The 15,475-nt window shown below is 37.6% G+C and overlaps 3 protein-coding genes across 4 annotated transcripts; 1 reads left to right on the top strand and 2 right to left on the bottom strand.

Annotated features, from left to right (window-relative positions):
• The first annotated feature begins 1,344 nt into the window (after positions 1–1,344).
• Positions 1,345–8,233, top strand: LOC113542011 (glycine N-acyltransferase). 2 transcript variants are annotated; one of them, XM_026939246.3, is made up of 7 exons: positions 1,345–1,447; positions 1,517–1,593; positions 2,992–3,102; positions 3,193–3,301; positions 4,800–4,923; positions 5,274–5,727; positions 8,096–8,233. In XM_026939246.3, the coding sequence occupies exons 1-6, from the start codon at positions 1,405–1,407 to the stop codon at positions 5,683–5,685; spliced, it is 876 nt and encodes a 291-aa protein (XP_026795047.2). In that variant the 5' UTR covers positions 1,345–1,404; the 3' UTR covers positions 5,686–5,727; positions 8,096–8,233. The 2 variants fall into 2 exon arrangements, with proteins under 2 accessions (XP_026795047.2, XP_026795046.2); XM_026939245.3 differs by lacking the exon at positions 8,096–8,233 and having other exon boundaries at positions 5,274–5,915.
• A 138-nt stretch (positions 8,234–8,371) lies between these two features.
• LOC113542015 (cystatin) lies at positions 8,372–10,154 on the bottom strand. The gene is made up of 3 exons (XM_026939251.3): positions 9,882–10,154; positions 8,873–8,974; positions 8,372–8,738 (listed from the first exon to the last, which is right to left on the bottom strand). Exons 1-3 carry the CDS (start codon positions 10,080–10,082, stop codon positions 8,661–8,663), a joined length of 381 nt encoding a protein of 126 aa, XP_026795052.1. The 5' UTR covers positions 10,083–10,154; the 3' UTR covers positions 8,372–8,660.
• Positions 10,155–13,155: 3,001 nt separating this feature from the next.
• Positions 13,156–14,928, bottom strand: LOC113541930 (cystatin). Its single transcript, XM_026939117.3, has 3 exons — positions 14,604–14,928; positions 13,631–13,741; positions 13,156–13,525 (listed from the first exon to the last, which is right to left on the bottom strand). Exons 1-3 carry the CDS (start codon positions 14,802–14,804, stop codon positions 13,451–13,453), a joined length of 387 nt encoding a protein of 128 aa, XP_026794918.3. The 5' UTR covers positions 14,805–14,928; the 3' UTR covers positions 13,156–13,450.
• Positions 14,929–15,475: the final 547 nt, after the last annotated feature.

Raw genomic sequence — 15,475 nt, forward strand, 5'->3', positions numbered from 1 at the left:
TGTTAAAGTATTTGTAAAATCTATAACAAGCCAAATGATATGAAAAACAATATGCTGAAGACAAATCTGTTCATGATTGCATGCTTTCTTGGTGCACCTATAGTAGAGTGTACGATGCCCTGGCTGGAACATCTGTACGGTTTCTGCCATACATTTTTTATAACCTCTCTCTGTTTCATTATTGACTTAGATGTATTTCAATTTTCTTTAGAAGTTTAAAAAAACAAAATCTAAAATTATGAGATCTTTTCATGCTTTATATTTTACAATCGTTGACTTTGAATATAAGCTGATACTAGTACATAAGCCAGTGAGTGCTTCACATTATGTTCTTTCATAATAAATCTATCAAAATGTTTATTATAAATATGCATTAAAAAAACATGTTTATAATGTCTACCAATATTATGAATTTAAGAACAGTAGCCCGTAAGTAGATCGTAAAAACATTTGATGCGAATTCCCCTGACAGTTTTCTTATTCAGGTGGTGTACTGGTAGGTGGACTGGCTAAAATAAATTGCCCCTATGGGTATGGGTTATATACTGTAAATAAGATGCATTTACATACCAGAGGCATCATGAAGCGATGACCTGGGTGACCTTGGACAGATGAACTATATTATTATATGATCTCATATTGACAGTAAATCAGATGCAAATTTGTACATTTCATTTAATAATTTGATTCAGTGTTTTGAAATAAGCAGCTGTTTATTTGTTCAGGATGACTCACCTATATTTATAAATCAAGCTTAAATAATCTAATTTATTATTAATAATATTTGCAATGAACAATTCTCCTGTCATGCAATATAGTCTGTTAAAAGTAAGGTTGCTAAGCAGCATGAGGGACAATAATTAGGGAATATTATGAACAGAACAATGATATACAATGACAGAGCTAATATACAAAACTGATGTTTGATGAGCCTTTGAAAGAGTCTTGAAGCGACTCTTGAAGTTATATTTTCTATTTAGTTTTAAAAGTTAATAGTCATTAGTTTTAAAGTTATTTGAGACATGGGACAACCTCTTGAATTGAAAGGGTCCCATCTAAACAAGTAGGCCTATAAGTAATGTCAACTTGGACCTAATGACAGTGAAAGTTCAGGAATAAAAAGCTCTATAGCTCCAGCAGGCTACAGAGCCAAATTATTTTTGGTACACATTTTTTGTAAAGCACTCCCTGGATGCAAAAAAAGTTTGACAACACTTGCATTATGCTAGTAAGCTATCTGTGGCATGCAATATTGCTGTAAATCTACTGCAAAATAAGCTGAGTAAGTGTAAAAAAATGTGGGCAGGACTTGGGAAACGCCGAATGATCTCAAATAAGCTGCGCCAAAAGTAGCCTGGGATTTCCAACATCTAAAAGCGCCCGTGTGTAGGCTATAATAACATCATGCTCAATCACTGCCCAAGCTTACAAGCGTCTATTCAGAGGAGTGAGTGGATCTTCATTTGAATTTGTTTTATTTGTGACTGGATTTGGTGCAGTGTGTTTTTTTTTAAAGCTATGAAGTTGCTGAGCAAGGAGGAGCTGAAGAAAGCTGAGGAAGCACTCAGACATTACTTTCCCCAGTCAAAACAGGTCTGTAAACCACCCAGATAATGTGTGCTATAAATGACTTCAGGGTATGTTTGTTAGTGGCTGGTGAAAATCAGTGTTTTGGGAAGTGTTTTGGAGTGAAATGTGTGTGTGTGTGTATGTGTGTGTGTGTGTGTGTGTGTGTGTGTGTGTATTTTTGTCATTACAGATGCTTTAGCTTTTGGGTATTTGGGAAAAGGACAGATAAAGTGGAAAGAGGGAACAGGAAAAATACAATTAAATTAATTCTCATAGTGCCACTAGCTATGACATGATGTAATTTATCTGAGACTATATATATGGCAAATGGCTTAAACAATTGCTCACTGGAAAACGTTTGCTGGATAATGTAAAAATCAGTTGTTAAAAGTTCAGTTTAATCAATAACTAATTTATGTTGGCTTTTGTGATTCAGTAACTAGACCTGTACTGTGATATAACTATAAAACAACTGATCTGTGAAGATTACATGACAGCTTTTGGACACAAGAAGCAAAGGAATCATAGGTCATTAACTGTAACTATAAGAAAAATTAACTCCCTGGACATTTATTAACCCCGTAAGATTGTTCAACACGATTTTCTTCTGACTCTGTCAGGTTACACATGGACTTTGAACCTAAAGAGGAGAAAAGAATGAATGCCAGAAACAAAGATGTAGTGATTTCTTTTCCCAGCCAATACAAAGTAATACTAATTCTAGTATTGTGAAGCCTGTCTGAAATGTTTTTGTGAAAACACTATGATACTTCTATTGAGTGTTTACTGACACATCAAGAGAGAATTGGTGTGATGCCACATAAGGCTAATGAAGACTAGACAAGCCTCCCAACCTGGAAGCAACAAATAGTCACAGTACAGTGTTGGTGTGCTGGTGTTGTTCATATCCATAAGAGAAAACTGAACAACAGCTAGACCAGGTCAAGATTGTGAGGCTTTAACCCTGCTAACGTGAACCCTTATGTTTCAATGTTATTAGAAATTTTGAATGGTTCATTCATACCAAAAATTCCCACTTCATGGGAAGTGGTAGCTCAGTGGTTAAGACGTTGGACTTCTGATTGGAAGGTTGAGAGTTCAAATCCCAGCACTGCCAAGCTGTCACTGCTGGGCCCTTGAGCAGGGCCCTTGAGCAAGGCCCTTAACCCTCAACTGCTCAGTTGTATAAATGAGATAATTGTAAGTTGCCCTGGATAAGGGCGTCTGCCAAATGCCGTAAATGTGAATGTAAAACAGAACATAAGCGTTAATGAATCCTTTCTGTTTTGCTGAGGTCACTGTCAATATTACATAACTACAACCTAATATATATAATTTCAAGTATATTTTAAATACATTTATAGATCTTTCATAGATATTTTATAGTGAATAAATTATAAGAGGTTTGGTTTATGTCTCTAGGTATACGGATATTTGTTTATGATTAATCGAGTAGAAGCTGACCCCTTAGATGTGCTGGTGGACCAGTGGCCAGATTTTAATATTCTACTCATCAGACCACAACGGCAGGAGGTATTGAATGAGATAACTTTAGTATAAAGTATCAACAAATAAGAAGCTAGTGTTAAATCTTTTATTTGGACCTGTTTCTCTCACATACAGAAAGCTGACTTTTTCAAAGACATGTGCATTTTTACCAAGGACGAAACATCTCTCAGGAGAATACTGATCAGGACGGACATTTTTGACTGGAACCAGTACCTCTGTCTAAGTATTAATTTGACTTCTTGTTATTGCATTATAAAGGTTTCCTAACCTATTGGGCACCCATAATGCTAGTTATGAATGTAACTGTGGGTCTATAAACCTCAGACAATCATCAGGGGTGGTGTGTAACACTTGGGGAAAAAACTGTTTTTCAGTCTGCATGTGTGATCGAATTGCCCTGTACCGCTTGTGGGTAGTGGGTCAAACTACCCACAAGGTGTGTTATGTCTCTGGTGACACTGCTAGATCTCTCCTTCAGGCAGCTAGCATAGAAACAGTCCAGGTTTGAGAGGTTGGTCCTGATGATTTGCTGAGCCACCCATGCTACATGGTGCAGATTCTTCCCCTTTGTGACTGTGCAGCTGGCGTAACACAGTCATGTAGTGGGAGAGGGTGCTCTCAATCCACGTGTTAATAATGAAAAACAATGCTGATTGTGTATTACTTTTCACAACTGCTGGCAAAAGCAAGTTCTATCCATCTCGAAAACACGTGTGATGCAAGGGAGAGTTGTAGGACTTCAAACTGAAATGCCACTGGAAGGCTAACCTTAAGAAGTATTTGTGATCTGGGGCAATTGGTTGTGCAGGTCCACGGACATGAACCTGTCCTGTTTCTGCATGGCTTGGATAACATCTATCATTGTGTACTATGCAAAAAGTGAGGGAGGCTACCTTATCAATTTCACCTCAATTCAAGAGAGAACAACCTTCTTGTGACAGAGTAACAACTTTGTTGGGGTCTGAAATCAACAAGACATTCCAACCTGAAAAATCTGTGAGCTGCAAGTGGAAGTCTAGTTAGTTTCCCTCGTGACATCATTGTGATTATCAGGACTTACTAATCTTTTGTAGTGACCAAAACCTGCACCCTCCTATCTAGGGCTTGTTGGGTGGCATGCTTAAAGGGCGACCCCAGCAAGCATCAGCCAGATAGGATTGCACCAGCCACACCAGGCTATGAGTATAAAGTTGCTCCATATCCTAACCAAGTTGTACCATCACCAGGAGTGAGGTTTCAATCAACTGAATTATAGTTTCGAGGGAGTGCTTGCCCAAACACATCAGGGCAGAACAGGGCATTACCAGTGACACAACACAGCAAGTATTGATTGATTAAATCACATTATCACAGAGGCAGAAAAGAGTGAGAAAGGAACAAGAGGGGGCTTTGTTCAGCTTTGGAGGACAGAATGGGTAGACATGGGTTGCTAATGGATACCATACAGTGTTAAGTGTAGTCCAACATGTACACAGGTATAAGGTAGAAAAGGGAATTGATTAATTAATGATGGTGGTATTTATCTGCGTCATGAGTTGCTACATGGACTTGCTGGATGATCTCAGGATGTATGCATTCATTCATGTGGCACACACTGCCCCTTTTAATTAGGAGTAATTTTGTTCTCCTTCTAAAAAATACATCCTCTTGAGAATTTATACTGTGCTCCTCCAGTCTAATACATCAATCTAATAAACACTGCAAACAAAAACTCTGTTTAGGTGTTGACCTGTGCCATAAGGAGATGATAAAAAGTGTAGCTGTGAACAGAGGGGTGCCAGATATAAAAAACTATGTGTGCCAACTTATGACACTCCAAGACCCGTCTAACCTTACAACTGACAGGTAACAAATCTACCATTAAGTTTCTCAGTGTACAGTTAACCCTTAAACTTGTCCGTATTTTAACCTGCATAATCTGTTCATTCTGGGTTTCACAAATGCAAAAGACTTATTACATTTTTTTCAGTTAACTGTAATAACTGAATGATAATTTTTATCTTTAAGTCAAAAATGAAGCATTTTAATTTTTATTAATCTTTCCATACATATTATTTATAATTCAACAGTTGAAATAAAATGATACTCTGTATAAATGAACAAATGATTTCTAATTCTTTAATATTAAAAGATGTTAAAATGAACAGTACAACTTTTGCTAGGTATTGAATCAAACTCTCTTTAACTCTCTGTAGGTTACCCTTACAAGTGTCCTCACTCAATGAGTCTCATATTGCTCTGGTCAATAGCACGTGGAAGTTTGGCATGGGTGAATTTAGCGAACGGTTCATCAGGGTCATGATCATGAATTTCCCTTCGTGTTGTGTGCTGGACTCAGAGGGTCGGCCGGTGTCATGGATTTTGACCTATGCTTCCTGCGCGATGGGAATGCTGTACACAATGCCAGAGCACAGACAGAAAGGCTACGCCAAAGCTCTGGTCACCATATTGGCAAAGAAACTGCATTCAGAGGGCTTCCCAGTCTACTGCTTCATTGAGGAGGAGAACCAACCATCCTACAGGCTCTTTACCAGTTTAGGTTTCACTGCAGATCCGTCTTACAGAGTTACTTGGCTTGAATGTGATCAGGCTTGTAACACTCCATGATGATTTTAGGATATGGGCCATTCTTGTCATTATTGCAAAAATGTAAGTAATTAGTGAAATACCTGTCAAACTTGCTGCAATTTGTTTTATAATATGAAATGGCATGAATAGCACAAAAAAAACCACACACATTGGGCCTAATTTTTCAAGATGGATACAAATGTATGAGCATTTACACAAGAAATTTGGTATTCATGAAAATCCCATAAATGTGGAAAATTTATCCTGTATTGTATGCTCCTGAGTCTGTATAAATTTACCCATATGAAGGCTAAACCTCAATTGAACAACTTAAAATTATATAATTTGCAAAGGAGTTACTGCATTTTAATATACTGATTATGCTGTCAAGCTTAAATCAGATAGACACTCACCGTTCACTCTAATAGGAACACTTGTAAACCTGCTCATTTATGCAGTTATCCAATCAGCCAATCCTGTGGCAGCAGCACAATGCAAAAAAATCATTCGGATACAGGTCAAGAGCTTTAGTTAATGTTCACATCAAACATCAGAATGGGGGAAAAAGTGTGATCTCTGTGACTTTAACCATGGCATGTTTGTTGGTACCAGATGGGCTGATTGGAGTACTATAGAAACTGCTGATCTCCTGAGAATTTCACACCCAATCGTCTCTAGAGTTTACACAGAATGTTGTGAAAAACAAACAAAAAAATCATTGAGTGAGTAACAGTTCTGTGGGTGGAATCGCCTTGTTGATAAGAGAGGTCAGAGGAGAATGACCAGATCGAGCTCGAGCTGTTCGAGCTGCCAGGAAGGATATAGTAACTCATAATCACTCTTTACAACCGTGGTGAGCAGAAAAGCATGTCAGCATGCACAAAACATTGCACCTTGAGGTGGATAGCCTCAGATTCCTGGTCTTGGCTGACAGGAGTGTAACCCGATGTGGTCTTCTGCTGTTGTAGCACATCCACCTCAAGGTTTGGTGTGTTGTGTGGATTTACCATTGAATTACAAATGATGACGCAAAGAAGGACTATTTTAAAAGTATCAGAGTTCTGGCAAATATTTTAAAAATATACACAATACATACCCAAAAAATATACACAAAAGTTGTCTTTCCTTTTCCAATAATAATAGGTTTATAATTAATTATAATTGATAATAATCGATTTATGGCTGTTGCCTCAATTAATTTCAATCATTGCTTTTTTTTGAAGCATCAGTCCAAATTGTCCTATTGTTACATCCCTAATACGCACATTTTTGAGGGTCAGATTTAGGATTGTGTGAAATGTTGGCTCAAACTGCAAATAGAAGGGTTTAGAGGGAATTGAACCTGCATTTTAGCACTTCTTTATGACTTTACTATGCAACCATTCACACTTCTCTGATGCCCAAAGTTACAGTCAGCTTACAGAGAAGCTATGAAGCAGTGTAACAAAACACTGAGAATCCAGCTCCTGAGTCATTATGGCTATCAGTTATTGGATTTTGTCTCAGTTAATCTTTAGTCATCATAAAGGCCTATAGTGAATGTTTATTAACACAAATGATATTACCAGGGAAGGTAATGTACTTTCTGAAGGCAAGGAAATGGCATTTAAACATAATGCATTGACAAACATATATTCAGATATTAGTGCATTAGCTTTGTAATGTAACAATCAATTTGCTTATTCTAATGTAGAGTGACCTAACTAAATGTCGTGGGGTGGAAATACACTAAAAAGATGCCCAAGACCTAGAAATGGCTTAAACCAAAACATATATAAGTTTTGCTTATTCATAAGTGAATGGTAAGAAAATATCAAACTCATTCAGCTGACTCATAAAGAATTTGGACATATAGGATACAGAATCATGTATAGTTTGATTAAACAACTTAGTATATCATATATCCAGAAAAAAAAAATCAATGTCAAAACTGACAGAGAATACTGGAAACTTAAGGTCTGACCATCCTATTAGAGAAGGCATATAAAATAGATGTCTAAAAATAAAAATCTTGTTTTACATACATATTCATATCAATGTTGAAAGTGCTACACTAACAGAACTGTAGTTCTGACATCTCTGACACCCATGAAATGATTAGGAACCCCCATGGCCTAAATCCCAATATGAATCACATTCATTGCTAATATAGGGCTTGACAAAGTCACATAATAGTTACATGGCTGCACAGCGGTGATATGGAAGTAGCTACAACAAAAGTGTTTTTTCTTATCTGTGACGCACCGGGGAAAGGAAGTGGTTGAGGTTGTTTTGTTCTCACTGAATTTCCAGGAGTGGTTTACTATATAAACTCTATATGAATAGGAAAACACAGAACTAAGAAAAGCAAGCAGCAAAATTAGGATCTTAGGACAGTCCTGGTATTTTAAATTTTTTTCTGGTTACAAGTGCAGAATCAAAACAATTTTTCTTTTCTTTTTTTTTGCAGAAATACCTCTCTTGGAAATCACCTGCTCATTTACTATTATAACTGACAGGCCCACCACATATAATACCCAGGACCCAGACAGTTGTCAAAGTGTACAAAGGCAACAACTTACAGCCTAATTTGTATTAACTTTGTTATTAAGTTTGTATTAACTGTCAGAGCTTTATATGATGCATTATATGATGTGGAAGACATTTTGCATTGTGCTCATGACTATTTAAATAGAATAGTATTTATAACATGCAACATTTGGAATTTAAACATAACTGCAGCACACATTTTTTGAGACATTTAATATTAAAGCATTCTGTTTCACAAATCTACATTTTTTGCTATTACATTTTAAAGTATCTATAAAAAATGCATATATTTGAAGGTTATTGCTTAAGCTTGTGACAGTCAAAGCATTCCCATAGTAATTTGCTGACAACAAGAAACTAACTGCATGCAAACTAATAACCTGATGGATTTAGTGTATTCATGCAAGTTATATTATTTCTGAAGAAAAAAAAGTTATTGCAGTTGCTGAGAAGGCCAGCTACATCTGGGCTGCGTGATTTGATTTCTACTGGCAGGTATTCTCAACAACTTTGATGGTGTTTGTCCAGGGCTGGCTCAACACCTTCAGTCGGCACTCTCGGCTCTTTAGGGAAGACACAAAGGCATGAAAGTTAGCTTGCATATTATAGTTAGTTAGCAATATAAATAATGATCAGCATGAAGAAAGGACAGGGTGGGTGCACTGTGTGTAGGTGAATTATAATAATATTATATTACCTGTGGCTCTGAATGAACGGTACACTCCTTCTCAACACCACCTTTTCTGCAGGATGTCCTGACCATCTCGACGGTGAAAATATAGTTCAGACCAGAAACAACCTACAGCATGTGACAACATGAAATAAGTGTAATCAGTCATGTGTCAGTGGGTGAGGAAACAAGCATCACCACTCCATTAGGATTACTCATGCAGGAGAAGTCTTTACGTGCGTCATGTTTTAAAGCTGTGTGATGTGTGTATGTTTTTTGTGGCAGTGTTAAAGCCTCCTTGACGTTTACTGACCATTTTCTAGGCATTACACTGAAGCTCGAATTGTGACTTTGGTTGGACCTTCAGTCCGTCTGCTTAAGTAGGATACATTTTAGTTATACACTAAAATAAAAGATATACCTTGGGAGCCTATTATTCATTATAGCCTAGTTTGTTGTAAAGGCTAAAGGACGGCTACATTAGGGGTGACAGGGTTGACCTTATAGTGACAAAAACTTTCCTGGTGAAAAACAAGTGGACTATTATTTCCCAACAAGTGGACCATTATTTCCCAAGGCAGAGCTAAGGAGATTTGAGGCATCCTGTTAATCTCTCTCTCTCTCTCATTTCATTTTCATGGTTTACGGCATGTATACTGGAATATTCTGATGTCAACTAGTATGAATTGCCAAAACCTGATGCATTATACAATGTAGATATCAATTTTACACTAAACTGATGACTATATTAAAAAATATATATATGCAAAACATATATATATATAACACATGAAATCAAACTAGATAGATAGATAGATAGATAGATATACAGGTAGATATACAGGTAGATAGATAGATAGATAGCCATAAAGCATAAAATGATGCAAACCACACACTCTGCAATAGCAGGCCCACTTGTCTCTTGCTCACTACAGAGTGGAGACCTATGAATCATTTAATCACCCCAAATTTCCTGGACCCCAGAAAGATCACTCCATGTTTTGTTGTGATCCTGGTCACTGGTAAAGTGTCCTACCTGCGTCTGTGCCTTGATCACTCTTGAAACCTTACTGACGAACGCGTCGTTGCTCGCTTTGTTATGCTGAGCCACTGCGAAGAGCAGGGCACTCTGCACATCTTCCCTGTTCACATCCACATCTATCGGGCCTCCGAGAAGGCCAGCACTCGCTACGGCCAGGAAGACCACCAAAAGTGGAGCTACAACTTTCAGAAACATGTTTTTCTTTTAGATCTTAGCTCCGCAGAACAGCCGCTATGCTGAGTAACACAGGAAACCAGAGAAAAACACCGTTACATAAACAGCTGATTTGGTGGGCGGGGCGTGTGTCATCCAATCACGCGACACGGAACGAAATGGCGTCAGATTTCCTCAGTCAGGCTGAGAGGTAAAACAAAAAGTCTTTCAAAAACCTCTTCATATATATAAATATATCTTTTATTCAAACAAGAACATAACCATTACAATTACATTATAAGTGTCTTGGATTGAAGTAGTAAAGAATACAGAGTAGACAGACAAATAAATAGTAAACAAACATTAAATAGTAAATAAACATTAAACAAAACCCCAAGATTTCAATTTTATAAGTAGCTTACACTTTTTACCCAGGAACTAAGACATGGTGGGTGATGTGTCTCCACTCAGTATGTAATGTTTATATATGCTGAACAAACACTTCTGTTTTGCAGCACTTTTAATTTTGCTCTCATTTTGTAGCAGTTTGATTGTAGCAATCCAGAATTTTTTTCTATGTCCATATCACACCCTGGGCCACACTGTCGTACTATTCATTCGCCACCATCACCTCACTTTTCAGCATAACAATGCATGACCACATGTCTCAGAAGCCTGTACACACTTCCCAACAGCTCACAATGTCCCGGCTCTTCGATCGCCTGCACACTCAGCAACAGAGCATCTCTGGAATGCTCTTGATCAGCACTTAGAACAGTATCTTCCAGCTGCAGCCAATAACTAACCCCTTGGCATGCACAGCTGCAGAAGAAAGAAGAAGAAAACAACATTCCACAGGCAAAAATCAACAACCGAATCAACCCTGTATGAAGACATCATGTTAGTACAGGCAAATAGTGGTCAGTTTTTCTTGTGTAGGTCCCCTTGGCCTCTAGTCTACTCAGAGTCCTTAAAAATCACCTCCTATCCCCATCTCTCACTCCTTTACTTAAAGTAAACTATGATTTTGCAGAAAAATAAACCTTTTCCATGAAAGTCGTAGTATTATGGTTACCATATAGACATATGGTAGTATAATGGTAGTATGGCTTGATAGTGGCCTAGCTCTGCTCTGAGACTTTTTTTTGCATCGAAGATGAGCTGTGTCAGTGTTTTGGCAGTCCATGGTGAAATGTGAGTCAGATGAAGTGTAAGTGGGCCAGCACTGGGCTATCACTAATTTGCTATCAGGGCCAGGTCATGCTGAATATATTAATTATTATCATAGTCAGTCATGAAGACATTTCACTGCTCATCTAAAAGGTTTTAGCACAGGGGTGTCAAACGTATTTTAAGTAATGGGCCACATTCCTCATACTCCAATGTCAAGTGGGCTGACCCAGAAAAATCTGTTTAGTGACCAACAACACAACATCTCTTAAATGTGTTAATTTATCTGCATTTATCTGAAAGGTACACTCTGAATGCACAAACAGCTTGAACATACAGTACTGTGCAAAAGTCTTCGGCACCCTTTTTTTTAAGTACAAACTTTGTTGTAAATTTTTATTTTATGACTTCTACATTATTGAGTCAGTAAAAAAAAAAACATTTTAGATTTCCAAACATTGGTTTTCCAGCACAAAATTAAATGTTACAGAAAAATGTTTGTATGTCAGTAAAGAAAGCAGCATATTATGCAAGAGACCACTTTCCGGACAAAAAGATAATGAATAATGATGATAATGATAATGAGGGTTTTCCTGCAAAAATAAGAAGTGAGTGCAACTGTCAAAGTCAAAAGAAGAACTGTGGCTGGTTCTGCAAGATGTTCAGTAAAACTTACCAGCTAATTTCTTTATAAAACTGCACACACTGTACTTGAGACTATCATTTTTTTTAAAGCAAAGGGTTGTCACGTCAAATATCGACTTTGTTTCATTTATTACTGTTTACTGCTCTTTATAGTATTATATATATAGTAGAAACATTTAGTTTCATTATTTTTGAAGGCATCTTTGCTCTACAGCATTTCTTTGCATGTGCCTAAGACTTTTGCACAGTCCCGTGTATAAGTACCACCTACAGAACAGATGATCAGACTGCAGTTTATTAGAAAAATAAATCCAAATTATGGTTAAATCATATATAAAGTGGCTTGCATAAGTATTTACCCCAACTCCAGTTGGATCAGGATGCCATAAGTTTTCACCCCTGTGGCCCACCAAAAGAATTTTCACCCCTGTGGCCCACATGAGAGTCCCTGTTCCAAATTAAAATCATCTTGTGTATTGTATTGAATGTAAAGTAAAAAAGAGACTGTCTCTGTTATTCCATTAGGGGGCAAAATAGAACAATAAATGCTGGCACTATAACCAGGTCTCTTTCCAAAAGAACTAATTTAGGGGTTTTATTTATTAGTTCTTTTGGAAAGAAAACTGGTTACAGTGCCAACATTTATTGTTCTATTTTGTAGAGTATATGACTTGGTACCTAGGTTTGTGCTTTTTCTGTGCTATTACCTGTTAAATAATTTTTCTTTTTTTGACATATTTTGAAGGTAAGATGCATTGTGATGAGTGTTTGTAGCAATCCCGACTGGGAGCTCTTACTCCAGGCCTCTTGTTTAGTTATGATTCTCTCATTTTCTTAGAACCATCTTGTACTTGCTCTTGGTAAACTGGTGCAAACAGTCAGTGTGTATCGCTGTCAGCTCCTTTTACAAATCAATGATTGGATCGCAATTCTGTGTACCGTTAAGGCACTTTGGACAAAGGTGTGTAACAAATGACATGTAAGTATACCTCCTGAATTCTATACTGTTAGACCTCTTGCATTAGGCTGATGTGCTTGTCTACAGCACGTGTGCCAAACACAAGGCCTGCGGGCCAAATCCAGCCCGAAGGCTTGTTTCATTTGGCCTGCTTAAACTTGGAAAAAATAATAATAAAACAGGCTGCAGTAGGCTACTTCAGGCTTTCACCTCCAAATCTCTGTGCTTAGTGTAGTTAAATGGTTAGTAGGTTTCAAACAGGAAAATGCAACATCCCAATTGGCTAATCCTGTTTCTCATCACAGCAGCTGGTATCCAATAAAATGTGATTAAACAAAGGAAGGCATTCATAAAGACCTTTTATTATATTCAATATAATAAATGATATAACCTAATAGCACATACACTTTAATATTTTTTTAAGATCTGTTACAATTTTTCCCCCTAGAAACAACCTTTTCTAATCTCAGAGCCTAGGTTATTTGGTGTTAGTTGATAGAATATGTTAAATAAGTAAAATAAGTAAAACATACATATACATATATATCTCCAAATACAGCCTGATGAATAAGGCACATATTAAAATATTTTTGACCTCTTAAAAGAACTCATCAGTTTTGACTGTAAGTGATCTCTCTTAGCAGGTATTCTCGATTAGTTTCAAGCTGTTCTTCCAAGGCTGACTCCACACAGCAAGTTTGCATTCATGGGGCTTGAGGGAAGGGACAAAGAGGCAGAAGAGTTAGCATGCATAGGAAAACAATTCTGTATAAACAGTAGTAAACATATGCATGAATCAGAGTTTTATGTCACTAACTTGTGCAATTGCTGGGTCTGAACTGACGGCACACGTGTTTTCAACTTCTGCTTTTTTACAGGAAGTCTTGGCCATCTCAACGGTGAAGATGTACTTCAAACCAGCAACAACCTAAAGCAAGAAAGAAAAAAACATGAAATCACCACTAACTTTAGACCACACATCATTTAGACTTTTGCTTATATAGGATGAGGCCAAATAATCCCTCATCAGGGTTGTGGTGGACTCGGAGCCTATCCTGGCAACACACAAAGCTAGAATACACAATGGATGGAACTCATTCAAACCTTGGGGCATTTTAGAAGAGCCAATCCACATACTAAGAGGTGGGAGAAACCCACAGTACTTGGAGGAAACCCACATGGACATGGGGCAAACGTCCAAAACGGCACACAGACAGTAAACTGAGCTCAGGATTAAACTGGAGATCTTGATGCTACCTGCTGTCAGACTACAACCTCAACTCACCTTTAATGAGGCTGTGTATTCAGAATTACATTAACTAATAATTGGACCAAAGTTAAAAGCCCAAAATCAAACAGCAATAATGCACAGTTGGTATAAAAATATGTAGTTGGGTATTTCTGGCCCACAGTACAATGGTATGTTCCCAGATATGTGCACTGGGTGAGTCTGGATTATCACACACCCAATGTACGTAAAAATAATTTATTGAGTAAGCGCATGTGTATGAAGGTGTGTGTGTGTGTGTGTGTGTGTGTGGGCATGTTTTTATAGCTTGGTGGGGACTAAATGTCCTAGGGACAGGAGTATCTGTCAGGCTTGTTGGGATGTTTGGCTGGTTCCTTAGGAAACATTTTGTTGTTCAGAAAGTTGTTGTGAACATTTGTACTTTGATTTTAACAGTTTGACCTCCCTCCTACAGCCATATTAATTCCCATTAGAAATATTAAGACGTGCGTCAGCCGTGTTGTGAAGGCGACAGACACACACACCCTATAAAATATCTTACCTGCGTCTGGGTCTTGATCACCTTAACAACCTGGCTGGTGTATATGCAGTCACTCTCTGCATTATACTGAGCGACTGCAAACCGCAGGGCATCCTGGACTTCCGGGCTGTTCATGTCTGCATCCACCGGGGCTCCGACAAGGTCAGCGCTCGCCACGGCCAAGAAGACTGCCAAGAGTGGAGCTACAACCTTTACAAACATGATTATCGAGCTTCTAGCTAAACCCTGTGGTATGAAAATGCAGTTCACTCGGGAAACTGCGACTATATGTAGGCTAAACGTCGCCTAAATTTCGATAGTAGGAGGGGCGAGTCTGGAAAACAGAGAGAAATGGGCGTGTCTGTTTGCATCAGGACTTCCGCGTTTTAGCCAAACGCGATCAACGACAAAGGCTGTGTTTGGATATGATAACGCTAATAATTTTTGGCTGATCAAAGGGTACATCAAAGATAAAATTCTGCACGTATACAATATTATTATATTGTTAAATCCTCATTTCTCAAATGTCAACTGTACTTCATCAGTGTACTTTTCCAAAAGGCCATGGATTTGAAGGGAATATTGGAAGATTATGTTGAACATTTAAATAAGAGTTCATTTAAGCCTTTTTTTAATTATATGTAGAAAACTTTCTGGGTTTAACAACAGTACTGCAAATGGATGCTGGTTATTTAGCACATTTAATTGCTCAATGTAATTTTAAGTCATTTTTACATGAAAGTAGGATGAATTCATATATATTGGGACAGTTTTTTGAATTTCCACTTTTTGTAAACTTTCTTGCCATTAATAAAACAAAATATCCCAACACATGATACATTGGATGACATCAAATAATTAATGTTAAGGACTAAACCTTCTCCAAATTCATC

Source organism: Pangasianodon hypophthalmus, chromosome 3, assembly GCF_027358585.1.
Source record: "Pangasianodon hypophthalmus isolate fPanHyp1 chromosome 3, fPanHyp1.pri, whole genome shotgun sequence".
NCBI classification, from domain to species: Eukaryota; Metazoa; Chordata; class Actinopteri; order Siluriformes; family Pangasiidae; genus Pangasianodon; species Pangasianodon hypophthalmus.